The sequence below is a fragment of the Alosa sapidissima genome, chromosome 9, assembly GCF_018492685.1.
Source record: "Alosa sapidissima isolate fAloSap1 chromosome 9, fAloSap1.pri, whole genome shotgun sequence".
In the NCBI taxonomy this organism is placed as follows: domain Eukaryota; kingdom Metazoa; phylum Chordata; class Actinopteri; order Clupeiformes; family Clupeidae; genus Alosa; species Alosa sapidissima.
In genome coordinates this window covers 16535601-16563139 of record NC_055965.1, presented here as the reverse complement: position 1 = coordinate 16563139, position 27539 = coordinate 16535601, and the positions used below count along the sequence as shown (strand labels likewise).

The following is a 27539-nucleotide window of genomic DNA, read 5'->3' as shown; positions in this document are numbered from 1 at the left end:
ATGGTGAGTTCACAATAGCGTAGCTGTCATTCTCCGCCAAAATACTGCTTTGCTTCACTTGTTGCAACTTCTCAGTTAGATATAGCCTACACGCTTGTTTTTCTGTTTCGATTATATTCGAATATATATCTTTCAAATCGTAATTTTCCTAATTTAAAACCATATTATATTTTAAGTTCAGGACGTTTAACTTCGGCCCATTATCATCACAAATTTGAAATCTAGCTTCAGTCAGTGAATTGGATATTTTCAGGTCTATGGATTCCCAAAGCCTTAAAGAGGAGTTGGATAGACTCCATGCCCAAAACCAGGAGATGAAACGCATAATGCAGCAGCTCCTGAGGGAAAACCTGGAGCGGATGCAGTACACTGGCTCCCAGACCTGCTTCCCGGCATGTGTGAGTTCCCTATAAAATCGAATAGTAGGCCTAGTACAATATAGCCTAAGCTACTGCCGGTATGTAAATTGAATAGCCCATATTCCCTGAGGCCAATACAAATACAGCTTATGCGCAATCTGGCTGTTAATTAATTATAGAAATCATACCATGGGCTAAGTTACTTATAGTAACTTTCATATTAGGTTCACATACGGAACTGTGTGTGTGCAAATGTCTGTTTGTGGTGTTGGGTGCAGGTGGTGGCCATGTTTGACATGTTTCCTCCTCCCTGTCTGCAGTGTCATCATCAGCTGCTTCACCCACATCTCCATCCTCATCTTGTGCCTGTGATTCTGCCAGACCACAATCCCACAATGCTCTGCGGCTCTCTCCAGCCACTCAGAGCCGGTGTAGCGTCTGGTCAGCATGAGCTGTTGCCCCCCATCACCCCGGCACACGCCCAGCACCAGCAGTCCGGTGGCTCATTCCCCTCCTTGCCTGCGCTTGCCCAGGGCCAGGACCCGGTCCAGTTGTGGCTAGGTGACAGACGGCTCTCTGCAATTCCGCAAGGAGGTGCTCCGCATCCCGTAGGAAGGAGGAATTTGACTGGCCTTGATTGCGCTCACCCACTGATGCCACTCCATCACGACAGAGCCCCGAGTGGCGTTGCCAATGGCAGTATGGCACCTGCTCCACCTGTCATTGCCAAGGCAACGGGTGAAAGTCAGAACAACGAGCCGAAGAAGATCAAGGCCAGGCGCTGCATCAAAACTGTCCAAGATGTTGGCCTGAAAACCAGCAGTCACCAGAACATGGGGTGTGTGCTGGAACCCCTAAACGTCCACCCTGAGAACCTCCGACTGGAGGCCCTACATGTTGCTGAGGAGATCAGACTCGCCAGTCTCCGCTGTAACAGTGTCCTCAGTGGCAATGCCAGCGCTTCAGACCGCGCAAGCAGTTCTACGAGCAGCCTCAGCCCTGTGGACCTCAGGACCCCGTCCGCACTGCGCGCTCTGCCCTTCCTCAACACCCCCACTCCACCCATTGCCCATGCTGTCCCCTCCCCACCAGAGACAGCCAAACACCAGGCAACCAATCAGAGACGGTTCGTAAGTAGACTACCCCGCCTCAAGAAGACGGCTTCAGTTAGTGTGGCCACTGCTGTGACAGGTGAGCAGTGAAGTTAGATACATATCCCTAACCCCTCTTACACACACACTCACTCACACACACTGATCGTATTGTCTGATATAGCTTTGGTTGCAACACAAGAATAGGATCTACAAATCAAACTTTATAACGCATGAGTGCAGACCCATGGAGCACATGCAGACCATCTTATACAGTCTTGACAACTTAACAATACTTAAACATCAGTGCATAGCATAATTTGCCATGGTAGTGTATAGAGACAAACAGATTTGACCTTTGACCTCCCAGAGCAAAAGTCAGGCGAGTGTCTGGCAGGGAAGGAGGAAGTGAGGGAGTGTAAGGAGGTGAAGAAGAAGAGAGTGATAGAGAAGCTAACAAGCAACACCCAGCAGATCAGGGAGCTCCCTGAGCTGGCCAAACTGCCCCCTGTGTCCTGTCCCGAGGAGGCCATCCTGCAGGCCTTCAGGCTGCTCAGAGACGATGACTGGTGGGAGTATAGCTAAAATAGGCTAGGCTAACACATTAACTCTATACAAATTATAGGCTATTGGCTATGATAAGCTACTTTAACATATTTACTTGAGACAAATTATAGGTTTTCAGCTAAGATACATGCAAATGACATATTTGTGTTCAGAGTGTCTTTAATTGAAGTCAGTCTACCCTATGCAAGGTCTTTACACTTTAGAGCTAAGCTGAAGATAGACTGCTAAAGTCATATGCTCCTCTAAATTGTGTGTGTTGTTGTTTCTGCAGGCAGCAGAAGATCGAGGCCCTGATCTCCATCAGGTCTCTGTCCCAACACCACGCTGAGGTGCTGCTGCCCAGGCTGCATGATGTGTGTCTGGCTGTCTACTGCGAGGTCAGAGGCTCTCTGCTGGAAAACAAGCTAGAGCTCATGTTGCATTTGTTCTGTTTCAGGCCCGAGAATATGTATTCAGATGACTCAGTTATACTGCACAGTTTCAATAAGCTTACTCGTCTTGGTGCCTCTATAATGTATGCATGTTGGGCCTGGGACTCATTTTTATAGACAGTATGAGAACACCATTGTAACAAACTTTCCTAGTGTTCTATGTATTTTTGAGACGGCTTGCAACATTTTGTCATTCTACCTTTCTCCACACACCCAGGTGAAGAACTTGCGCTCGATGGTTTCCCGCGCTGCCATGGTGACCCTGGCCCACCTGCACGCTCACCTGGGGCGAGGCATGGACACAGAGGCCGAGGGCACAGCCCAGACACTGCTGCCGAAAGCTGGAGAGGCCAGCGGCTTCATCAGGGAGGACATGGAGCTGGCACTGGGGTACATGGTGCTCAACGTTACCCCCTCTCGCAGCATGAACGCCCTCATCAACACAGGGCTCAGGTGAGGGGGACAGAGAACCCTGATGAGCCTTTACTTCAGACTTCCTGAAGTTTATTGGTTCTCTGTGATACTGCTGATACTAATGGTTCTACTAGTCCTCAACAACTGTTACCTAGATCTCTGTTTCACCTGGTTTCACACATGGCTCTCCAGGTTATATGGTTCTTTGTCTGGTCTGGTTCTCTGACTTACTCATTCTCTGGCTCTGTGTTTCTCTTGGTTTGTCTCAATGGTTCTCTGCTTCTTAGACACCGTAATGCGGCCGTGAGGAAGACCACTGCACAGTTCCTGGAGAGACTGGCAGAGGTCATGGGGGCATCCCGCGTCTTGTCTGGCAAAAAGAACCTGACTGACCGCTTTATCCACTCCATCAGCTGTCTGGCCCTCGACAGTGCACAGGAAGTCAGGTGGGAGTGCTACTTCTTGTTTATAAATAACAATTCAGCCAACCGAACCTAACAATCAATTTATTATGTGGTATCCAAAAGTTATGTCATGTCATATATCAATACTACATAGAATTATCTGTCAGTGCCGTGGATTTGAAATTGTATTTTTACCAATTTATACAATTTCATTGTATTGAAAACACAATGAAGAGGTAGTAACATATGTTATATTCAGAAAACACTATGTTTTGCACTGTACATATTGCACAGTGCATTATACAGTATGTTATACAATATGTTGGTCCATGTAGTGATTGTAAATCAACTAGGGCAGTGCCCGTACAAAACATGCCAATTCGAAAAACCTGTTGTCCAATGGCATGCCTGCAGGTACTTTAAAAATGGGCTGATGCTCTAAGGTTATGTCACCACTGGATCAAAATTATAACACAAACGCAGGGAGAGACTGTGGCGATGTTCAAATGTCTAGGTGTTCATTACATAACCTGAATACTTACAAAAAGAGTATCGAAACTGAAATAAAAACAAATAAATAAAAAAAAAAGACGACAAATCAAACAGCTAACCAGTCATGTAACGGCTTGGCCCTGCTGTATATGCCATATGATTTGGACATGCGTAGTCACTGCCACTTCCCATCACTTAACACAAGAAACGCGCGTAGAATAGGGACAAGACACTGAAAGACATAAGCATTACAATGAAAGCTGGAAAGCAATCATTCTTGATAGATAGATAGATAGATAGATAGATAGATAGATAGATAGATAGATATATACTTTATTGATCCCCAGGGGAAATTCAAGGACATTCAAACATTCAATAATGCAAATAATAAGCATTCAATAAGCATTGTTTCAGCGTTATAGCTTTTACACATAAAAATGGGCATAATACTAGCTGTTTTGGCGTAGGTTTAAATGGTCTCTGCAATAAGTGATGTCTCGCCTAGCCACTTCAAGTGTATTCAGCTAAAGTGCCAAGCGTGTGATGTCGGTCAAATGATTCTACTCCACTGTCATAAACAGAGAATCTGCCTCACACCCTCTTGTGATGAAATAAAAACAGGCAGTTCTGCCTATGAAAAAACATTGTGGCATCAAACATATTTTGAATGTTAATTTAACATATAAAAAACATCAAAATGTTGTTTTAATGCTGTCATTATTAATTGATTGTAAATAAATCGGTGTTTATGTATTGTTTGTGTCTAAAACAGGACCCATGCCCGTAACACGCTGGCATTCTTGGCTTCCCATCCTGACCTTATCAAGATGGTGGACAGGTTCGCCCCTCAGAGAGATCAAGGCACTGTCAGGGACGTCATCAACAAATGCCAAAAAAAGTGGGTGCAAACCACTAGAGGACACCATTAACACATAGCATTTATCTATCATTGTCAAAAATTGGCCAACATCTCTACTTATTATCATTTAACCTCAGAGAATCCAGAAGGAAATGTCTTAGTAATGTGTCCTTTTGTCCACCCCCCCACCCCCAGAAATATTCATTGAAGTGAACATCAAAGCTGAAAGAATGCAATAATGAATACTGGTCTACACACAAACCGTAACATTTTTAAAAATGTGCCTTAAGCAATACACCATCCCTACATAGTCGCTGATCCAAATTAAGAAGGACTTCTGGCATCAACAAAGGATCATCTAGACCAGCAGAAGCCCACCAGCAGCATTCCAGCAAGACCAAGCTCCTCCTCCCATTCCAGTTTGCTCTCATTCACTCTCAAGCAGCTCTACAGCCCCCAACCAGCTGCAGCATTCAAACATCTATTTTTACATAGGCCTAATTTGTATTTTGTTTCTTTTTCACATCTTTCAGTTTCATTTTTCTGAAACAAGTTAAAAATAAAGGGGAACAAAGTGTATTTGTCTGTCTCATTTCGCTCAACATCGTTAATAATAAACTTTGCCACTGTTTTGCACATGTAGCGTGCATAGCAGTCTTACAAAACATTCTAACTAGACTAGAAACAACATATTGTGAGACAATTTTGAGAAAATAATTCTGCATCTATAAACCAATAACTGGAAGTGAGGTAAGAGAGGGCAAACAGGTCAAGTTCAATGAATGGTGTAATGAATCCTGACACAGACTCAGAGGTGATTATAAACAACGAGAATTTGTGAGCGGAGCTACAGTGGTGTGAAAGTGTTCACACCACTGTGAGTGTTTGCCCCTTCCTGATTTCTTATTTGTTTGCATGTTTGTCACACTTAAATGTTTCAGAGCAAACCAATTTAAATATTAGTAAAAGATAACACAAGTAAACACAAAATGCAGTTTTTAAATGAAGGTAGTTATTATTAGAGGAAATCACCATGGCCCTGTGTGAAAAAGTGATTGCCCTAATAACTGGTTGGGCCACCCTTAGCAGCAACAATTGCAATCAAACGTTTGCGATAACTTGCAATGAGTCTTTTACAGTGCTGTGGAGGAATTTTAGGGGCCCAATCTTTGCAGAATTGTTGTAATTCAGCCACAGTGGAGGGTTTGAGCATGAACTGCCTTTTTAAGTTCTTGCCACAGCATCTCAATACGATTCAGGTCAGGACTTTGACTAGGCCACTTCAAAGTCTTAATTTTGTTTTTCATCAGCCATTAAGAGACCAACAAAGCAGTGCGAAGGAAAGCCAGAGTTGACAAGCGTGCTCAGGAATGAACAGGCATGTATCCGTAAGGGAAGGGGATGCATTGACCAGATATTTGCACTGCAGAATATTATAGTGCAATGCCCAGAATGGCAGAGGCAATTATACATCTAATTTTGTCGACTTTGAAAAGGCATTCGATAGCATACATCGTGAAGGCCTCTGGAACATCTTAAGGATGTATGGAATCCCACACCACAGCACATACTCGACCTCATCAAGAGTCAAAGAAGTATGTGTGATGTCAGCACTGATCTTTAACATCGTTATAGACTGGGTGATGCGTCGCACAACAGAAGAAAAAGGAAGAGGCATAAGATGGACCCACTTCTCAATGTTAGAAGACCTGGATTTTGTTGACGATTTAGCTCTAGTCTCACACACTCACCAACACATGCAAGAGAAGACATCAAGTCTCGGCTGCTTTGCACACTTTGCAAGTTGGCCTGAAAATAAATAAAGGAGGTGATGGCACTATAAACGTCTCAGATCCACCACCAATCCTTGTGTACGGAGAAGCTCTAACAACAACAAAGGAGTTCACCTACCTTGGCAGTACTGTAAGATTTGATGGGGTGCACACAATGACATAAAAAACAGAATCAATAAAGCCAGGAATGTGTTCAGAATGTTGAACAACACATGGAAGTCACAGCAATATAGAACAAAGACAAAACTGAGGATATATCAGAGTTGTGTGCTATCCTCCCTCCTGTATTGAGCAGAATGCTGGAGGATGACAACAAGCGACCTGTGTCAACTGTGAGTCTTCGACACAAAAAGTCTACGAAGGATATGTCGAAATTTTTGGCCCAATAAGATATCCAACGAAGATCTACTGACTAGATGCCAACAAGACAGCATGGATAGTATTATAACAAAGAGGCGCTGGAACTGGATTGGACATGTTCTGAGAAGAGAGCAGGACAGCATCCCAAGAATAGCCCTCCGCTGGACACCTGAAGGGAGAAGAAAGAGAAGACGACCCAAGAACACCTGGCGGCGCACGGTAGAAGAGGAAATTAAATCTGTGAGCCCGGCATGGGAAGGTGTCCAGAAAACAGCCCAGAATCGACCAGAGTGGAGAACCTTTGTTGCTGCCCTACTTGGCAGGAGGCAAAACGGGCAGTAAGTAATTAAGTTTCTGTTATACGTTTTTTTTTTCTAGACTTTAAATCTGTCTATGTTCTCTGACCTGTAAAATATTTCAGTGCTATGGTAACTTGACAATATACCTCAAACAAGGACATTTTCAATTTTGAACATTTTAAATAAGAAATGATAGTGTCATAATAATTGGCTTCTAGCCTTAACTGATTTGATGGAATTAATGTGACGACCTGATTTTTTATTATTTATTTTTACTTTTTTTGTATTTACATTGATAGAGGTTGTGCATACACCAGTTTCAGGTGTTTACAAAATTATTCAACTGTGATGAAACTCACCATACGTGTGGTAATGATGGTGTTAAATAACTTAAAAGGTTAAAATGCTACCTAGTTTACATTTCTAAATAAGTCATCCATTTGGATTGTTTGCCTTTGAGTTATTGTCACCGATTCATAGTGGGCAATCTATTATACCAACTGGCTGGGAAGTGCAACAGTTGTGGAGTCGGCATTCCTAGCCTGTCTCTGCAAAACATACATCTCCAAACTCAAAAACAGTAGACTGACAGTCAATAGAAGTGGACTATCAGAGCAGCACAAAATACTCAAAGCCATGCCGAATGTTCTGTTCACTCTTAAACTTTTCATCACTATTGGTGCCTCTGCCTAGCCACTAAATGTGTTAGAATTAGTTCTGCATTTTAAACATTTCGAGCGATCACATAGCCTACGTTCAATGTTGCAATATTATCAGAAGGCCCGTGCAATTTGCTTTTTAGTAGGATCTTACAAGAACATTTCAAAATGAATGGAAAGACAGTGATGATGTTTTTTCAGGTAGTGTACAAGTGAAGGGATAGACAAACAAGGCTTTTAGAAAAGTATTTTGTAGTATTTGAAATTACAAAAATACAGTATTTTATTTTGATATATTTTTTAGCTGCTGTATTTTGTAGCTTATTTTGATACATTTTTAAGGTGGGTATTTGGTATTTTATTTGGAAATACATTTTGATGTATTTGTGCCCATCCCTGAGTGTGTTGTATACTGTAGAATCAACAAATTGTGTGGCCCTGAACATTGTGCTTTCCATTTGTTCACAGTACTGAATGTTCAATAGATTTTGACAGGTTCATATCAACAAAGAACAAGAATCGAAGGATAAGTTTGTGAGATGCAGGGTACAGTAGCCTTCTGTAAAAATAGGAGTACAAGGAGGAAGAACAAAAAAATGCAAAGAGCAAAGCAAAGTAGTAATTTCTGATCTATTTGTTTTGATTTTTGTACCTCTCCCTGAAAACTATACTCTATTTTTTGGTGTAGGCCTATTGCTTACTGACCGCTTGATACTATCATTTTGTTCTCTTTGTTTATGATTTGATTTTTACAAAGAGTCAGATGTTTTGTAAATAGTGCTTGAAGATGAGGTTTTCTGTTTAATGTTTTAACAAAACAAAGCAAGGTTTCAGAAATCGTGTTTTAGCTATTGAGAAAAACTGTAAATTTCTTCTGGATAAAAAGTACCTCTATTTAAGTATAAGTAGATACTCTTTTGATTCCGTGAGGGAAATTTGGTCTCTGCATTTATACCAATCCGTGAATTAGTGAAACACTCAGCACACACTAATCCCGACGCAGTGAGCTGCCTGCTACAACAGCGGCGCTCGGGGAGCAGTGAGGGGTTAGGTGCCTTGATCAAGGGCCCCTTCAGCCGCTTCTTAGTCGGGGTTCGAAACTGCAACCCTCCGGTTACAAGACCGAAGAGCGGCTGCCCCAAGCTTATAGCTTTCGTAATTCAAATTACCCTATAGGAACACAAGCTTTTATGAGGAAGTGGATGGAGTTTGTAATTGGAGATACATATAGGAAGAAACCTCGAGCAGATCCACGACTCAAGGGCCTGACCCATCTGCCTAGGGTCAATACAGGACAGTAAGGTCTGTATACATGACAAATGCATATGATAGTCAGTGTTGGGAAGAATACTTTTAAAATGTAATCAGTTACAGAATACAGAATACATGCCCTAAAATGTAATTTGTAACATATTCCGTTACATCACTCCATCTAAGTGTGTTGTGACCTTTATAAACTTGTATTCTATTTAAAATGAACAGTTTTGTACTTTTTGCTATACCATTTGCTATGTATGGCCTACAGGCCTCACTGACCTGAGCTCATACAAGTCAGAAAGGGAAAGATTAATTGGAGGTTCCAGTGGGCGCTGGCATAGAAGCAAAGAGGGTGTGTTTGTGTGTGCGTTTTAATGTACTGAAGCACATATACAGTCCATCTGATCAATAAGTATGTGCCTGGACTCTATTTTATACACTGACCATTTTCTCAGCCATTCATTTCTAATGGCCGGTCATTTTTGACCAGAAATACACATGGGTGTTCTAAAGTTAACACTCAAATTGTTATAAAAAAAATAGCAAAATTTGTGTTTTGTATTCAGATGTGTTAACAAAGTCAAGGAGCCTCATGGTTGTCAGAATAAGTTACAGTTTTTTTCTGAATGCTTAAACACAACCGTGATTCTTATAGCACAATTTCTAAAACTATTAATACTTATAGCAAAACCACTCACTGAGTTCACAAAACTAAAAGCACAAACACTGCTTTGCACTCAGTTGGCAATTTTGTAACACACACTTTGCACATCTGTAGGCACAATCCACTGCACAGCTCGTTTTGCGGAACTGTAAACACAACTCACTGCTTTACACTCAATTTTCAAATGATCAACACACTCCTAGCAAATCTATACACATGCATGGCTATTATTTACACTATTTTGCCAACTCTCTGGCACACTTTCTCATGTGAAAGCTGTTTTAGATAATTAGTTCACTTTGCAATCAGCCTAAGCACTATAAATAAGGCACATGTAATTTACAATGGGTACAATGGAGGGAGCAGGAAGAGTGAGAAGAGTAAGAATTAGAGGAGAATGAAGAATACGACGTGGATGTGAAGAAGTAGGAGGAGGAAAAGGACGGCAACGAAAGAGTTACTTTGGGTCCAGGAGAGATGGTACAAGATGTTATCTAAACCCGATGAATATATTGCCTACTCGTAATAAACAGGCAAAACGCAACTGTACAATGTGCTCCCCACAACAGGGCATATTGGCAGTCCAAAGAATAGTCTAAGCCAGTGTGTTAGAAACATATAGGCTATTCTATTGTAATTCAGTCTTGGTCATATGTCTGCATAAGCAAAATTAACAAATATCGCCACATCACGTATGTTTCCCATAAATTGGTCCTATAATATTTAGACCTATGTGGTATGTATGCGTGTGTTTCGTGTTTGTGGATTGTGTTTCGCAGTGTCCATAAAGCTCCCGATTGGAAAGTACACCTTCGCAAAAAACACATTTTAACACGTAAAATCAGTGATAAAGACTCATGTCTTGGTCTCAGGCACTTCTTTGTCGACGTATTACGCGGTTTTACTATTATTATGTGCATGATTTCCTCACAAAACTTAGACTGACTGCAACCTCTCCACCTAGAGGTCCGACGTTCTCAGTTTGTTTCAAAAGTGATAAAGGGCGATCAAAGCCCCCATATATTCTTTTTGACGTGCAGGCTGTGCTCTTCACAACAGACATCGTCTTGTTGGTAAATGTCGTGTCGTTACTCATATTTCTTACAAAGAAGTGTGTAAAGAAAACACAAGTGATCTCTTCGCCACAGAAAGGCCGGGACAGCTCTCACTCTGCTGAGACTAAATGGTTCTCATGTTAATTTTAAGTCCTGCCCACCGGCTTTAGCAGTCATTAACTCTCTCCGATCCCTTGAGTAGTCTGTGCGTGAAACCTAAACGATACAATGGCAGAAACAGCTCCAGCCCCCGCTGCGGCCCCAGCAAAGGCCCCCAAGAAGAAGGCGCCCCGACCCAAGAAAACTGGCCCAAGTGTGGGCGAGCTCGTCGTCAAGGCCATCTCTGCTTCCAAAGAGAAGAAAGGAGTCTCTCTGGCTGCGCTGAAGAAAGCCCTGGCGGCTGGTGGGTACGATGTGGAGAAGAACAACGCTCGTGTCAAACTGGCCATCAAGAGTTTGGTCACCAAGGGAACTCTGGTTCAGACTAAAGGGACCGGCGCGTCCGGCTCGTTCAAGCTGAACAAGAAACAGGCAGTGGAAAAGAAGCCGGTAAAGAAGGCAGCTCCTAAAGCCAAAAAGCCTGCAGCGAAGAAACCTGCCGCGGCAAAGAAGCCCAAGAAGGCAGCAGCCAAGAAGCCCGCGGCCGCCAAAAAGTCTCCGAAGAAAGCAGCCAAGAAGCCCGCCACACCGAAAAAGGCAACGAAGAGCCCGAAGAAAGCAAAGAAGCCCGCTGCCCCCAAGAAGGCAGCGAAGAGCCCTAAGAAAGCAAAGGCAGCGAAACCCAAAGCGGCTAAGCCTAAAGCTGCCAAACCCAAAAAGGCTGCACCCAAGAAGAAGTAAATGTTTGCGCATTCTGTCTTTTTCACCATTTGTACAAACGGCTCTTTTAAGAGCCACCCAAAGGCTCTCTGAATGCTTTTATTCCGTTAGTGCCTGCTGGTAGGCAGAACGAATTCTGTTTGCGAATACACAATCATACTCAGCTCCTGCATTTGTTCACCATAGCTCACAAAACCCCTACTGCGTCATGGAGCAAATGAATGAGTGTAGAAGCTATCCGACAGGGATATATAAACCAAAGCGAGTGATATCAAGTAGCCTAGTGTGTAGGCAATTCACTAATGTACTAGTTATTTCAACTTACCCCAGCCTGGGTGGCCCATCTAACCCCGCAACCACAATTTTGAAAGAAAATGCTTCTCACAACAAGCCACGGTAACATTTATGATTTTGTGTAGCCCTCAGCATAGATTATGAGGGCACCCATTGAGGGGTAATGCATCTGAATGTTCTATTCACGTTTTCTCTAAATAACCCTAACTCCAGACATGAATGGAATCCACTTGGAGAGCAAAACGAATATTTTACACGTTTTTTTTTTTAACACATTTGTCATGTGCTGTACCTTTCCACAGATTGTAAGGAATGATTCCCTCTTCCGTAAAATGCTGCCACATTATACGACGTGTTTACGGTTTCCTAGAAAAAGGAGTGGCTCATCTTACCCCTATGCCTAATGGGTTGTGTATGCAATTTTAAAATACATATTAGGTAATGTATTACGGTAACACAACATGACTTCTATCTAATGCAACAGGTGCATCCAAACATGAAACAGAGTATCCAAAACCTTGCAATACAACAATTTCAGCTTGTTACATTGGAATAGCCAGTACCAGTGCCAAATGTGTATCTCAGGAAGCCTCGTTGGTTTACTGGGTATTAAGTTGAACCTCTGGAAACTTCGCTGTAACTTTACCTAGGATATTACTTCTCTACTATGCCATGCGTTAACTTTATTTGTGATTGAGCTGCTGGGCTAAAAGGAAGGTGGAAGTGTTATGCGCGCCAAATAGATTTCAAAGTGATGTCACGCAACGAACTACACGTTGATTGGCTCTCACCATTTTGTTCTCATCCACTGAGGCACGGAGTAGCACCGCGCTGGTGTGGCATAATAAGACATGCCTTTCCACCACTCAGCATTTGAGTATTCAGACGAACTCTCAACACCTACTGAAAAATGAGCGGTAGAGGCAAAACCGGCGGCAAGGCCAGAGCAAAGGCCAAGACTCGTTCTTCCAGGGCTGGACTTCAGTTCCCCGTGGGCCGTGTGCATAGGCTGCTGCGTAAAGGCAACTATGCTCAGCGTGTCGGCGCTGGTGCACCGGTCTACTTGGCTGCTGTGCTCGAGTACCTGACTGCTGAGATCCTGGAGTTGGCCGGCAACGCTGCCCGTGACAACAAGAAGACTCGTATTATTCCGCGCCATTTGCAGCTGGCTGTGCGTAACGACGAGGAGTTGAACAAACTGCTCGGCGGAGTGACCATCGCTCAGGGTGGTGTGCTGCCTAACATCCAGGCTGTGCTGCTGCCCAAGAAGACTGAGAAGTCCAAGTAAACCTGCTCCCCTAAGTTTCAGAAACAAAGGCTCTTTTAAGAGCCACCCAAATACCCATACAAAAAAATAATAATTCCAAGCTACCTTCGCCGTTAACGTGTTTTCTGTAACGTCGAAAATATGTATTCACCCAAATAAAAAATGAGTAAAGACGCTCATTTTCCTGTCAATACTTGACCACTCTTACCCCAATAAAATGTCGGCACTTAAGTAACTGATAAGACAAATGTCCGGTTGAAGAATGTAAACTGTTCTCCTTTCATTTATCATTCCGGACTCTTAGTTAATCATGAAAGGCTGCGAGATATTCCTGGGCCCTTATAGTTCAAGGTGATTGCAGGTGAAACGCAGTCTTGTAACGTATTCCCTCAATGATATATAAAAAGTAAGGCACATCAATGGTAGTTTGGGTTCATAAACAAGCAGTTCTTTTAGGCTTTAACGTAGCAAATACAAGCTACCTTAGTTCATATTTGTGTTTGGACTTGACTAACAGGTTAATTGATTGATGTAATTGTTTCTATAACAGGCTATATGCACTGACCGATGGAATGTTTCAGTATATTTCTTTTATTTGTCCTTTAAATTTAAGAGGTTTTATGAATAGTCAATCAACACAATGATATAGGCCATTACGAGGGTGGGCTTTGTATTTTGAATTTCAGGCGGCACTCGGATGACCAATCAGCGGAGACCAACAACCTGACGTAGACAGGGGGGCAGGCTGAGACCGTAGGCCTTATATACCCAAGTTCTGCCGTTGTGTTCATACTGTTCAATTCCGAAGAATACGGAGCAATGGCCAGAACAAAGCAAACTGCCCGCAAATCTACCGGAGGCAAGGCTCCGAGGAAGCAGCTCGCTACCAAGGCTGCGCGTAAAAGCGCACCTGCCACCGGTGGCGTGAAGAAGCCTCACCGTTACAGGCCTGGCACCGTGGCTCTGAGAGAAATCCGTCGTTATCAGAAATCCACTGAGCTGCTGATCCGCAAGCTGCCCTTCCAGCGTCTGGTCAGGGAAATCGCTCAGGATTTCAAGACAGATCTGCGCTTCCAGAGCTCTGCTGTCATGGCTCTTCAGGAGGCTAGCGAGGCTTACCTCGTCGGTCTGTTCGAGGACACAAATCTGTGCGCCATCCACGCCAAGAGAGTCACTATCATGCCCAAGGACATCCAGCTGGCTCGTCGTATCCGTGGGGAGCGTGCTTAAGTGGTTTTGAAGTCAAGAACTAAAAATTCAAAGGCTCTTTTAAGAGCCACCCAAACCTAGAAAAAAAAGCCGGTTTCCACATGTCTTGGTTAAATTGGTTCTTGATTGTTTAGCCTTACTATTCTATTATTTACATGGTTCGGTATTTTCTAATGAGTAGCTGTCGCGTATTGATCGCTAAATGTAATGCTAGTATTGAGCTCTCTTGCCAACACGTGCAAGTTAAACAATCTACACTCTCGGAAGATTCCTCACACATAATGTAGTCATGTCCCTTTTACACGAATATAAGTTTTGGAAGTTTTGGACTTCGTACAGGGCTCCTCTACGACGGGGCCACAAACTCGACATACTGACATTAAACTCGAAATTTCGGGAATGAAGTTGAAATGTCAGGTCGACTTTATTTATTATTGACATTCAACACCAGTTAGTATAGTAGGCTACAGCAAATACACAAATGAGACCAGCACAACACAGCTGCAGGGTTCATAGCTTTTAGTTAACTTGTCATATTCGCCCCTGTGTATACCCGGTCTTAATGTTCCAGCGAATGAGCACAACTATCCTGGCCTGGTCAATGTTTCTCCCACTATCGTGGCGTTTCTCTCCAAACCACACGAGGAGTCCATTCGGTCCCTTGACGGCCGTTTGGAGGATGACGCAGCCGTGGCAAAATATGGACAGACATATATGACATGATGGACATGGACATAAATGCTAATGAATGCAGTGTAGTCTGTTTATATTGGAATTACTTTTCAAAGAGAACGTGGGTGGCTCTTAAAAGAGCCTTTGGATTAAAGCGCGTTCAAAATCCGGCTTTACTTGGAGCTGGTATACTTGGTGACTGCCTTGGTTCCCTCGGACACGGCGTGCTTGGCCAGCTCACCCGGCAGAAGCAGACGCACTGCGGTCTGGATCTCCCTGGAAGAGATGGTGGAGCGCTTGTTGTAGTGAGCCAAGCGAGAAGCCTCTCCAGCAATGCGCTCGAAGATGTCGTTCACGAAGGAGTTCATAATGCCCATGGCCTTGGAAGAGATACCGGTGTCGGGATGGACCTGCTTCAAGACTTTGTACACGTAGATGGCGTAGCTCTCCTTCCTGCTCTTTCTGCGCTTCTTGCCACCCTTGCCGGCGGTCTTTGTCACGGCTTTCTTGGAGCCCTTCTTTGGGGCAGGCTTGGCTGGATCAGGCATGTTGATATCTCGACTGTATGTTCGATAATCTGACGGCCCTCAAATTACCCGGTATATGTATCAAGTTTTATGCAAATAGAGGACTGCGTCATTTAAACACCCAAGGCCAAATTCTCTGTCAATTCCCTCCGAAACCAAAAACCCACACGGTTGGTCGTTTTGAATCGAAGGGGGCAGTGTCGAGAAGGTTAGCACCACCCACAGAAAATCGGTTTACAGTACACCACATCCTTTTGTTTCCTTTCCCTCACTTTTCTTCTGAATGACAGGAATCCTTCGAAATGTATGGAAAATACCAAGTCCCAAAAAATCATTAAGCGTTACAAATAACAATTACAGTTTTTCTCAGTCCCCTTGGACCATTACATAACAATGTATTCGTTAATCAACAAAACTGCAAAAAAAGGGGGGGGGGGGGGGGGGACTCTTCTTTACTGCACTGTGGCTTCTAGGCTACAGCATGCAAAAGGAAATGACAAATTTACAGTAAAATATGAGAAACACTGCTTTACTGTAAAAGTAAATCTTTCTATACATCCTGAGGCTCCTGTCTGTCAAGCCATTTGACAGATTCTGAAAACTAGTTATGACACCAACTTGTTTAAGACTTTAATGGCACACGCGACTTTTCAGCATGCCTTTTAGCCGTTTTGTTTCTGCAGAGGATTTCGTTTGATCATTTGTGAACCCTAAGTTTAGATTTACCTGACGTCGTTCTATAGCGCAGTCATGGGTCGCACTTTATACACACATGAGAGAGTATTATAGCAATTGTTCTGGCACTTCTTTGTTGTTTTCATATTAACACTTTCAAGGCTTTCCCTTGGCTACCACGGGATGAAGACTGCATTATAAGCGTCTCATGAGATGGAAATGCCCCAGTCTCTCAAATAGTACCGTGTCGTTCTCAGGCAACTGCGTGGCAGTGGTTTATGTATAGCCTTTCCATAATTCAGATAACCCTATACATACAGGAACACAACCTTTTTAAGAGAAACTGGGTGGCTCTTAAAAGAGCCGTTGTGTACAAGTCGAGGGAGAGATCTGATCTTTAACCACCAAAACCGTACAGTGTACGACCCTGGCGTTTCAGAGCATAGACGACGTCCATGGCGGTCACGGTCTTTCTCTTGGCGTGCTCGGTGTAAGTGACGGCATCACGAATCACGTTCTCCAGGAAAACCTTCAGCACACCACGGGTCTCCTCGTAGATGAGACCAGAAATACGCTTCACACCACCACGGCGGGCCAGACGCCTGATTGCAGGCTTGGTGATCCCCTGGATGTTATCACGAAGAACTTTGCGGTGACGCTTTGCGCCTCCTTTTCCAAGACCTTTACCTCCTTTACCTCTGCCGGACATCTTTCAAACTTCTTGCGAATGAGAGTTGCACGAATGTGAAGTGGCAATGACTAGCAACTCACATTAATTTACACAGAGAGGACCTTGTTGAAAACTACTAAGCACTGCCCCTTCACTCTCCCTCCTTTTTATGAATGGAGTGTGCGCGGGCATTTAGGCGAATATACGTCACCAACAAACGCCCACATCTGAGCTTCACCCCACCTTACAACGAAACAAAGTAGGAACGACATTGTTACTTTGCACAAGTGGAATGACATTGTTACTTTGCACAAGTGTTTTTTTTTATCACAATTCGACACAGGACAGGCATACATAAACCTTGTGTGGTCTCCAGGTCATACTGACCATTTTTATTTGTTTCTATAAGGGGGGAAACAAACTATACAAGAATAATGTTTTTTTCTGCCTGATGATGGCCTTAACATGTTAATGAAAAAGTAAATAATAAAATATATCCTCAAGCGGAGATTGTCGGGGTCTAAGGCAGAATGAAGGTGGAGGCTATAGTGCCCTCTATGGACCAAATTGTACAACATTTGATGTGCTTCCAGAGAATATAGTATTGACAGAGACTTTCTAATGAGGAGACACAGCACTCAAAAAATCCTCCATTGAAATGCATGGGGTTAGTTTGTAACGCCAATATGGCAGTTGTCTACACATACCCAACCCCTACCTCGGCAAAATAGTCGACATGTGAATACATTGAGCCAATCATGTGTTGTGTTGTGAATGCATTGAGTCAATCATGTGGCGTGTTGTGAAAACATAGTGCCATCATATGTTGTGATCTCACCGCTGGAGCAAGATTAGTGTCGTGAAGCCTTGGCACGCGGATTTCTGCCGAAATAGATGCCCGACAAGTGCCCAAAAAGCGTTGCAATATGGCCGCTGAGTGGAGGGACTTTTGACTAAAAGGACTTTGGGATTGATTGTGCTTACCAAGTTTGAATAGGATCGGACCTTTATAAGAAATTATATAGGCAATACAAACATTATAGGCCATGCATCAAAAGTGAATCTATGCATAACTATAAAATAGGAAAAGCCAATCTGCTAGACTTTGAACCGTATTTCGTGGGAATTGGACCATGGGTTTAGGGAAGGATAGATTAGTTTCACTAGATTAGTTTTGTGTTTTGAAAATGGCAGAAACATGTGAATGATGGAAACTTGTGTGGCTAGATGTATTCAATGTGGGAACTCTAAAGGAAGAAATGGAAAGAATAACTAGATGTACCGCAGAGCGGTAGAAAATATGACTGCCGCCCAGTCCAGCACATTTTTTCCACAAAAATAAATCACGCTGAAAGGCCTATATGATTCTAACTGTCTCACTAAATTGCATTATCCACACTCAATTCTCACTGGTATCTGCTAGACAACAAGTACCAAAACATGATTAGTTCATAGATTTCACATGTAAAATTGATTTTATACAACCCCACCCCCATCTTGCCTGTTCATAATTCTGAGAAATTCTTGAATTGTGTGCATGTGTGCATGTATATGTTTATGTTATGTGTGTGTGTGTGTGTGTGTGTGTGTGTCTGTGTGTGCGTGCTTGTGTGTGTGCCTGCGTATGTGCCTGTGCCTGTGCATGCATGCGTACATATGTCTACTGTGTGAGTATGTGTCATACGTATGATTACTGTGAATGTATGTGTGTGCATGTGTATCTGTTTATGCACATGTGTGCACATGGAATGGGTTAACATGACCCCTGGAGGCAAACATACGGAAAAAAATTGGTCATCCTAGGCCCTACAGTTCTCAAGATATTCACAGAAAACTGTGTCTGCCCTACCCTCCTTTCGGGGGGTCCAGTACAGCAGGGGGGCTATAGATCAAAACAAAAAACGATGGTTCCATGCTATCCATGTGGGGTTACATGCCCACCAAGTTTCGTGTACCCCGGTCTTTCAGTGTCCTGGGAATCCTTGTTGGTGTACGGTCACTAAATGTACACATACATTATTTTATTGTAAGGCCCCCCATGAACGAAAGTTCACAAAACTTGGCATGCATTCGGAGGGTGTCATAATGATCCTACACTTTCAATTTCGTGCAGTTTTGACCATGTCAGCCAGAGATATTGTGATGAAAACACCTAATTTTTTGCTTTTTAATTTTTAACTAGGTGGCGCTATACATGAAATAAGTGGTAATGGGATGGGTTGACATGCCCCTTAAGACCAACATACACAAAAAAGGTGGACCTCCTAGGCCCTACGGTTCTCGAGATATTCACAGAAAAATGTCTCCGGCCACCTACAGGCCAGTTGGTGTATAGTAACATAAATTAATTTATTGTGTGGCCCCCCATGAACGGAATTCCACAAAACTTGGCGTGCATACAGAGGGTGTCATAATGATCCTACACTTCCAATTACGTGCAGTTTTGACTATGTTAGGTCACAGATACCTTCAATTACAACACCTCATTTTTACTTTTTCGTGTTTAACTAGGTGGCGCTATACATGAAATGAGTGTTTATGGAATGGGTTGACATGGCCCCTTGAGATCAACATACAAAAAAAAAATGGTCCTCCTAAACCCTACGGTTTTCGAGATATTCACAGAAAACTGTGTCTGCCCTACCCTCCTTTCGGGGGTCCAGTCCAGCGGGGGGGCTACAGATCAAAACGAAAAACGATGGTTCCATGCTATCCATGTGGGGTTAGAGATTTTTTTTTTTATTTTTTTTCTTTTTCGCATGCCCACATTTCCGTCAATGATTCCCGGGACACTGAAAGACCGGGGTACACGAAACTTGGTGGGCATGTACCTCCACATGGATAGCATGGAACCGTCATTTTTCGTTTTGATCTGTAGCCCCCACACTGAACTGGACCCCCCGAAAGGAGGGTAGGGCAGACACAGTTCTCTGTGAATATCTTGAGAACTGTAGGGCCTAGGATGACCATTTTTTTCCGTATGTTTGCCTCCAGGGGTCATGTTAACCCATTTCATGTGCACACATGTGCACAAACAGATACACACTCACACACACATACATTCACAGTAATCATACGTATGACACATACTCACACAGTAGACATATGTACGCTTGCATGCACAGGCACAGGCACATACGCAGGCACACACACAAGCACGCACACACAGACACACACACACACACACACACACACACACATAACATAAACATATACATGCACACATGCACACAATTCAAGAATTTCTCAGAATTATGAACAGGCAAGATGGAGGTGGGGTTGTATAAAATGACTTTTACATGTGAAATCTATGAACTAATCATGTTTTGGTACTTGTTGTCTAGCAGATACCAGTGAGAATTGAGTGTGGATAATGCAATTTAGTGAGACAGAATCATATAGGCCTTTCAACGTGATTTATTTTTGTGAAAAAAATGTGCTGGACTGGGCGGCGGTCATATTTTGTACCGCTCGGCGGTACATCTAGTTTACACTATTTTGCCAACTCTCTGGCACACTTTCTCATGTGAAAACTGTTTTAGATAATTAGTTCACTTTGCAATCAGCCTAAGCACTATAAATAAGCCACAGGTAATGTACAATGGGTACGATGGAGTGAGCAGGAAGAGTGAGAAGAGAAAAAAACAGACAAAAAAAACAGTCTACATGTGGGGATATTGTCATGTCAGGCCTGGATACGTCATTCCAGAATATATTTTTCCCGGTGCCTTGGACTAGGACATTGCATGTGATGTAGACAGAATTTTGAGAGAGACGACCCGATGTAGACTGATTTGTTTTGTCTCAGTGAAATGCTATTTTGTGTTTTGACTTGGAAAAACACACTTGTGTTTGTTTTGATGTGTGTAAATAAACACTAATACTTGAAGTTGGGATCCCTGTATGTTTACAGAACTATGACAAAAGTATGACCTCAAACTGACATAGTCTACCATGTGCACAGAGAAAGCAAAAGCCAGATGTGTTTTTTATACATACCATCAGTGTGTTGTTGGCACATTGTGTGCTTACTATTGTGATGGCTTGTGTTTACTGTTAGATACGAAAACACCATTTTTACGAAGGTGTGAAGACTTAAGCAAGGTGTGTTAGCTTTTGCAAGAGAACTACAATGTTTTGCTGATTGGGTGAGAGGTTTTGCCATTTGTGTGTAGAGTTTTGCAAAAAAAAGCCATAGTTACAAAAAATGTGCTTAAGCAATCAGAAAACTAACTATGTAACTATGTAACTATGGCTTTTTTTGCAAAACTCTCAACATTTTTTGATATTTTATGCATTTTTGAAGGGGTTAAATAGGTTTTGTGGATAAATATGAAATTTGCTTCTTTGATTTTATTGCTTGTAAAGGGGAAGTGGATGTTATTACAAATATTTAACCATGCAGCATCGTCAAATATTTTCCCTATATCATTCTCCCATATCTTTCTCAACCCCACAAATGATGATGGGCCTTCTTTTGTCATAAGGTTGTAAAATATACTACTTTTTCCTTTTAAAGTTTCTGAAGAAAATAACAACTCCTCTAATTCAGATAATTCAAACCTTAATTGTTTTTCTTTAATAAATGCTGTGATAACGCTTCTTAGTTGTAAGCACTTAAAGAATAGTATGTCTGGGAGCTCAAACTGTAGCTTTAAATCCATAAATGATTTAATCTTGAAATCCATATTTAACATGTCTTTAAATTGTATTATACCAAAATTGGTCCACTGTCTTGTGTTAGATAAGGTGATTTGAGATCTAAGGTCTGGATTCAGAAATATAGGCGAATGGACAGAAGTAACAAAGGACATTCCCATTTTCTTTCTACACTTTTTCCAAGTTTGTAAGGTGTTAGCGACAGTAAAACAATTGTCGATGTTCTATGTTCTTAATTTTTTCAAAATGATTTATGAATATGAGGGAGCTAAGGGGCAGTGGTTCGACAAGTTTTGACTCAATATTCACCCACATTGATTCTTGAAATCATGGATTCTTTTATCCATGAAACTAGGTTCCTTATTTGGGCTGCAAAGAGTGTAGTTTTCTAGAAATAAATTATCCAATTCTGGGGTAATGAAAATGCCTAGGTACTTAAAACTTTTTGGAGTGGGGTTGAATCCACTCGAAGCAAGCATTTTTTCAGTTGGTGTCATGTGCAGAAAAATCGCATTGGACTTATTAAGATTAATCTTATATCCTGAGTATTTACCAAATTCGTTAACTGTATTTAGCAGATGAGGGACTGAGTACTCGGGATCTAAAATATATAAGAGAATATCGTCTGCAAATAGTGACATTTTGTGTTCAGTGGTATCCAACTTTAAGCCACGGATGTTACTATTACTTCTAATAAGTGTGGCGAGCGGCTCAATCATCATAGCAAAGAGTAAGGGTGACAATGGGCCTAATTTTATTAGTATCGGCAAAGTCCTCTTAGGGAAGTCCCTCCACTCGGCAGCCATATTGCAACGCTTTTTGGGCACTTATCGGACATCTGTTTCGGCAGAAATGTGCATATGCAAGCCATCTCGACACCAATCTTGCTCCAGCGGCGAGATCACAACACATGATTGGCACGATGTTTTCACAACACGCCACATGATTGGCTCAATGTATTCACAATACAACACATGATTGGCTCAATGTATTCACATAACGTTTTGGCGCGTTAAGAGTGGGGTATGTGTAGACAACTGCCATATTGGCATTACAAACTAATCCCATGCATATGGAGGATTTGAGTGCTGTGTCTCCTCATTAGAAAGTCTGTGATCTATCTCCTTCTAGACCATTGCCCCAATTCCCACATAATTAGGTACACATCATCTGCAGACCAAGCCTAAAAAATTTAGGACCAGGCTATAACAAATTGGCTTTTTCCGATTTTTGATTTGTCGCCTAGTTTTGAGTTACATGTCGATTAACATTTGGGCCATGGCCTATAATGATTCTATTGCCTATATCTTAACTTGTAAAGGTCCAATTCTATTCAAACTTGGTACACACAATCATTTCAGCATTCTTTGGACTGACACCGGATTTTGGAAAATTCTGTGCACAGGGGCCGCTGTCAATATCTTCAATATGTCCAATCTTATCCAAACTTGGTACATGTAATCAATACAACATTCTTCGGAGGCACACTGAATTTTGTGAAATTTTGTCCAATCGCTGCAAAAAGTCAAAATGTCCAATCTTATCCAAACATTCAGACAATCGATATGACATTCTTTGTATGCCCACAAAATGTCATAAAATTCTGTCCATGGGGGGGGGGGGGGATAACCCATAACCCATTTCTGACTGTAGGGGACGCTATAATAAGCAAATTTACGTTTGCTCATATTTCCAGAACCGTATGGATTTTTTGACTAATTATTCTTTCCATTTCTTCCTTTAGAGTTCCCACATTGAATACATCTAGCCACACAAGTTTCCATCATTCACATGTTTCTGCCATTTTCAAAACACAAAACTAATCTAGTGAAACTAATCTATCCTTTCCTAAACCCATGGTCCAATTCCCACGAAATTCGGTACAATTCACCTTCAAAGTCTAGCAGATTGGCTTTTCCTATTTTATAGTTATGCATAGATTCACTTTTGATGCATGGCCTATAATGTTTGTATTGCCTATATAATTTCTTATAAAGGTCCGATCCTATTCAAACTTGGTAAGCACAATCAATCCCAAAGTCCTTTTAGTCAAAAGTCCCTCCACTCAGCGGCCATATTGCAACGCTTTTTGGGCACTTGTCGGGCATCTATTTCGGCAGAAATCCGCGTGCCAAGGCTTCACGACACTAATCTTGCTCCAGCGGTGAGATCACAACATATGATGGCACTATGTTTTCACAACACGCCACATGATTGACTCAATGCATTCACAACACAACACATGATTGGCTCAATGTATTCACATGTCGACTATTTTGCCGAGGTAGGGGTTGGGTATGTGTAGACAACTGCCATATTGGCGTTACAAACTAACCCCATGCATTTCAATGGAGGATTTTTTGAGTGCTGTGTCTCCTCATTAGAAAGTCTCTGTCAATACTATATTCTCTGGAAGCACATCAAATGTTGTACAATTTGGTCCATAGAGGGCACTATAGCCTCCACCTTCATTCTGCCTTAGACCCCGACAATCTCCGCTTGAGGATATATTTTATTATTTACTTTTTCATTAACATGTTAAGGCCATCATCAGGCAGAAAAAAACATTATTCTTGTATAGTTTGTTTCCCCCCTTATAGAAACAAATAAAAATGGTCAGTATGACCTGGAGACCACACAAGGTTTATGTATGCCTGTCCTGTGTCGAATTGTGATAAAAAAAAACACTTGTGCAAAGTAACAATGTCATTCCACTTGTGCAAAGTAACAATGTCGTTCCTACTTTGTTTCGTTGTAAGGTGGGGTGAAGCTCAGATGTGGGCGTTTGTTGGTGACGTATATTCGCCTAAATGCCCGCGCACACTCCATTCATAAAAAGGAGGGAGAGTGAAGGGGCAGTGCTTAGTAGTTTTCAACAAGGTCCTCTCTGTGTAAATTAATGTGAGTTGCTAGTCATTGCCACTTCACATTCGTGCAACTCTCATTCGCAAGAAGTTTGAAAGATGTCCGGCAGAGGTAAAGGAGGTAAAGGTCTTGGAAAAGGAGGCGCAAAGCGTCACCGCAAAGTTCTTCGTGATAACATCCAGGGGATCACCAAGCCTGCAATCAGGCGTCTGGCCCGCCGTGGTGGTGTGAAGCGTATTTCTGGTCTCATCTACGAGGAGACCCGTGGTGTGCTGAAGGTTTTCCTGGAGAACGTGATTCGTGATGCCGTCACTTACACCGAGCACGCCAAGAGAAAGACCGTGACCGCCATGGACGTCGTCTATGCTCTGAAACGCCAGGGTCGTACACTGTACGGTTTTGGTGGTTAAAGATCAGATCTCTCCCTCGACTTGTACACAACGGCTCTTTTAAGAGCCACCCAGTTTCTCTTAAAAAGGTTGTGTTCCTGTATGTATAGGGTTATCTGAATTATGGAAAGGCTATACATAAACCACTGCCACGCAGTTGCCTGAGAACGACACGGTACTATTTGAGAGACTGGGGCATTTCCATCTCATGAGACGCTTATAATGCAGTCTTCATCCCGTGGTAGCCAAGGGAAAGCCTTGAAAGTGTTAATATGAAAACAACAAAGAAGTGCCAGAACAATTGCTATAATACTCTCTCATGTGTGTATAAAGTGCGACCCATGACTGCGCTATAGAACGACGTCAGGTAAATCTAAACTTAGGGTTCACAAATGATCAAACGAAATCCTCTGCAGAAACAAAACGGCTAAAAGGCATGCTGAAAAGTCGCGTGTGCCATTAAAGTCTTAAACAAGTTGGTGTCATAACTAGTTTTCAGAATCTGTCAAATGGCTTGACAGACAGGAGCCTCAGGATGTATAGAAAGATTTACTTTTACAGTAAAGCAGTGTTTCTCATATTTTACTGTAAATTTGTCATTTCCTTTTGCATGCTGTAGCCTAGAAGCCACAGTGCAGTAAAGAAGAGTCCCCCCCCCCCCCCCCCCTTTTTTTGCAGTTTTGTTGATTAACGAATACATTGTTATGTAATGGTCCAAGGGGACTGAGAAAAACTGTAATTGTTATTTGTAACGCTTAATGATTTTTTGGGACTTGGTATTTTCCATACATTTCGAAGGATTCCTGTCATTCAGAAGAAAAGTGAGGGAAAGGAAACAAAAGGATGTGGTGTACTGTAAACCGATTTTCTGTGGGTGGTGCTAACCTTCTCGACACTGCCCCCTTCGATTCAAAACGACCAACCGTGTGGGTTTTTGGTTTCGGAGGGAATTGACAGAGAATTTGGCCTTGGGTGTTTAAATGACGCAGTCCTCTATTTGCATAAAACTTGATACATATACCGGGTAATTTGAGGGCCGTCAGATTATCGAACATACAGTCGAGATATCAACATGCCTGATCCAGCCAAGCCTGCCCCAAAGAAGGGCTCCAAGAAAGCCGTGACAAAGACCGCCGGCAAGGGTGGCAAGAAGCGCAGAAAGAGCAGGAAGGAGAGCTACGCCATCTACGTGTACAAAGTCTTGAAGCAGGTCCATCCCGACACCGGTATCTCTTCCAAGGCCATGGGCATTATGAACTCCTTCGTGAACGACATCTTCGAGCGCATTGCTGGAGAGGCTTCTCGCTTGGCTCACTACAACAAGCGCTCCACCATCTCTTCCAGGGAGATCCAGACCGCAGTGCGTCTGCTTCTGCCGGGTGAGCTGGCCAAGCACGCCGTGTCCGAGGGAACCAAGGCAGTCACCAAGTATACCAGCTCCAAGTAAAGCCGGATTTTGAACGCGCTTTAATCCAAAGGCTCTTTTAAGAGCCACCCACGTTCTCTTTGAAAAGTAATTCCAATATAAACAGACTACACTGCATTCATTAGCATTTATGTCCATGTCCATCATGTCATATATGTCTGTCCATATTTTGCCACGGCTGCGTCATCCTCCAAACGGCCGTCAAGGGACCGAATGGACTCCTCGTGTGGTTTGGAGAGAAACGCCACGATAGTGGGAGAAACATTGACCAGGCCAGGATAGTTGTGCTCATTCGCTGGAACATTAAGACCGGGTATACACAGGGGCGAATATGACAAGTTAACTAAAAGCTATGAACCCTGCAGCTGTGTTGTGCTGGTCTCATTTGTGTATTTGCTGTAGCCTACTATACTAACTGGTGTTGAATGTCAATAATAAATAAAGTCGACCTGACATTTCAACTTCATTCCCGAAATTTCGAGTTTAATGTCAGTATGTCGAGTTTGTGGCCCCGTCGTAGAGGAGCCCTGTACGAAGTCCAAAACTTCCAAAACTTATATTCGTGTAAAAGGGACATGACTACATTATGTGTGAGGAATCTTCCGAGAGTGTAGATTGTTTAACTTGCACGTGTTGGCAAGAGAGCTCAATACTAGCATTACATTTAGCGATCAATACGCGACAGCTACTCATTAGAAAATACCGAACCATGTAAATAATAGAATAGTAAGGCTAAACAATCAAGAACCAATTTAACCAAGACATGTGGAAACCGGCTTTTTTTTCTAGGTTTGGGTGGCTCTTAAAAGAGCCTTTGAATTTTTAGTTCTTGACTTCAAAACCACTTAAGCACGCTCCCCACGGATACGACGAGCCAGCTGGATGTCCTTGGGCATGATAGTGACTCTCTTGGCGTGGATGGCGCACAGATTTGTGTCCTCGAACAGACCGACGAGGTAAGCCTCGCTAGCCTCCTGAAGAGCCATGACAGCAGAGCTCTGGAAGCGCAGATCTGTCTTGAAATCCTGAGCGATTTCCCTGACCAGACGCTGGAAGGGCAGCTTGCGGATCAGCAGCTCAGTGGATTTCTGATAACGACGGATTTCTCTCAGAGCCACGGTGCCAGGCCTGTAACGGTGAGGCTTCTTCACGCCACCGGTGGCAGGTGCGCTTTTACGCGCAGCCTTGGTAGCGAGCTGCTTCCTCGGAGCCTTGCCTCCGGTAGATTTGCGGGCAGTTTGCTTTGTTCTGGCCATTGCTCCGTATTCTTCGGAATTGAACAGTATGAACACAACGGCAGAACTTGGGTATATAAGGCCTACGGTCTCAGCCTGCCCCCCTGTCTACGTCAGGTTGTTGGTCT

General features: G+C 42.8%; 7 protein-coding genes across 9 annotated transcripts; 5 read left to right on the top strand and 2 right to left on the bottom strand.

The window, feature by feature from the left end:
• Window positions 1-86: 86 nt before the first annotated feature.
• LOC121718583 lies at window positions 87-5196 on the top strand. 2 transcript variants are annotated; one of them, XM_042103634.1, is made up of 8 exons: window positions 87-398; window positions 680-1550; window positions 1821-2019; window positions 2289-2394; window positions 2666-2901; window positions 3150-3308; window positions 4531-4656; window positions 4929-5196. In XM_042103634.1, the coding sequence occupies exons 1-8, from the start codon at window positions 258-260 to the stop codon at window positions 4933-4935; spliced, it is 1845 nt and encodes a 614-aa protein (XP_041959568.1). In that variant the 5' UTR covers window positions 87-257; the 3' UTR covers window positions 4936-5196. The 2 variants fall into 2 exon arrangements, with proteins under 2 accessions (XP_041959568.1, XP_041959567.1); XM_042103633.1 differs by having other exon boundaries at window positions 88-398; window positions 4813-5196.
• Window positions 3901-15607, bottom strand: LOC121718661 (histone H2B-like). 2 transcript variants are annotated; one of them, XM_042103753.1, is made up of 2 exons: window positions 15207-15607; window positions 3901-3990 (listed from the first exon to the last, which is right to left on the bottom strand). In XM_042103753.1, the coding sequence occupies exons 1-2, from the start codon at window positions 15511-15513 to the stop codon at window positions 3950-3952; spliced, it is 348 nt and encodes a 115-aa protein (XP_041959687.1). In that variant the 5' UTR covers window positions 15514-15607; the 3' UTR covers window positions 3901-3949. The 2 variants fall into 2 exon arrangements, with proteins under 2 accessions (XP_041959687.1, XP_041959686.1); XM_042103752.1 differs by lacking the exon at window positions 3901-3990 and having other exon boundaries at window positions 15043-15607.
• Window positions 10933-11544, top strand: LOC121718642 (histone H1-like). The gene has a single exon (XM_042103730.1). The coding sequence runs from the start codon at window positions 10933-10935 to the stop codon at window positions 11542-11544; it is 612 nt and encodes a 203-aa protein (XP_041959664.1).
• Window positions 12710-13240, top strand: LOC121718659 (histone H2A). Its single transcript, XM_042103750.1, has one exon. The coding sequence runs from the start codon at window positions 12728-12730 to the stop codon at window positions 13103-13105; it is 378 nt and encodes a 125-aa protein (XP_041959684.1). The 5' UTR covers window positions 12710-12727; the 3' UTR covers window positions 13106-13240.
• On the top strand, window positions 13895-24795 carry LOC121718682 (histone H3-like). The gene is made up of 3 exons (XM_042103774.1): window positions 13895-14232; window positions 14282-14297; window positions 24460-24795. Exons 1-3 carry the CDS (start codon window positions 13904-13906, stop codon window positions 24769-24771), a joined length of 657 nt encoding a protein of 218 aa, XP_041959708.1. The 5' UTR covers window positions 13895-13903; the 3' UTR covers window positions 24772-24795.
• LOC121718681 (histone H3-like) lies at window positions 16541-27441 on the bottom strand. Its single transcript, XM_042103773.1, has 3 exons — window positions 27104-27441; window positions 27039-27054; window positions 16541-16876 (listed from the first exon to the last, which is right to left on the bottom strand). The coding sequence occupies exons 1-3, from the start codon at window positions 27430-27432 to the stop codon at window positions 16565-16567; spliced, it is 657 nt and encodes a 218-aa protein (XP_041959707.1). The 5' UTR covers window positions 27433-27441; the 3' UTR covers window positions 16541-16564.
• LOC121718666 (histone H2B-like) lies at window positions 25729-26314 on the top strand. Its single transcript, XM_042103758.1, has one exon. It carries the CDS (start codon window positions 25823-25825, stop codon window positions 26195-26197), a length of 375 nt encoding a protein of 124 aa, XP_041959692.1. The 5' UTR covers window positions 25729-25822; the 3' UTR covers window positions 26198-26314.
• Window positions 27442-27539: the final 98 nt, after the last annotated feature.

Bases quoted from the DNA above. Each gene is read 5' to 3' on its own strand.
- LOC121718682 (XM_042103774.1), top strand. From the start codon at position 13,904: ATGGCCAGAACAAAGCAAACTGCCCGCAAATCTACCGGAGGCAAGGCT.
- LOC121718681 (XM_042103773.1), bottom strand. From the start codon at position 27,432: ATGGCCAGAACAAAGCAAACTGCCCGCAAATCTACCGGAGGCAAGGCT.
- LOC121718659 (XM_042103750.1), top strand. From the start codon at position 12,728: ATGAGCGGTAGAGGCAAAACCGGCGGCAAGGCCAGAGCAAAGGCCAAG.
- LOC121718642 (XM_042103730.1), top strand. From the start codon at position 10,933: ATGGCAGAAACAGCTCCAGCCCCCGCTGCGGCCCCAGCAAAGGCCCCC.
- LOC121718583 (XM_042103633.1), top strand. From the start codon at position 258: ATGGATTCCCAAAGCCTTAAAGAGGAGTTGGATAGACTCCATGCCCAA. The intron at 2,020-2,288 runs GTGGGAGTATAG...TTGTTTCTGCAG, and splicing joins CTGCTCAGAGACGATGACTG to GCAGCAGAAGATCGAGGCCC. The intron at 3,309-4,530 runs GTGGGAGTGCTA...TGTCTAAAACAG, and splicing joins GACAGTGCACAGGAAGTCAG to GACCCATGCCCGTAACACGC.
- LOC121718666 (XM_042103758.1), top strand. From the start codon at position 25,823: ATGCCTGATCCAGCCAAGCCTGCCCCAAAGAAGGGCTCCAAGAAAGCC.
- LOC121718661 (XM_042103752.1), bottom strand. From the start codon at position 15,513: ATGCCTGATCCAGCCAAGCCTGCCCCAAAGAAGGGCTCCAAGAAAGCC.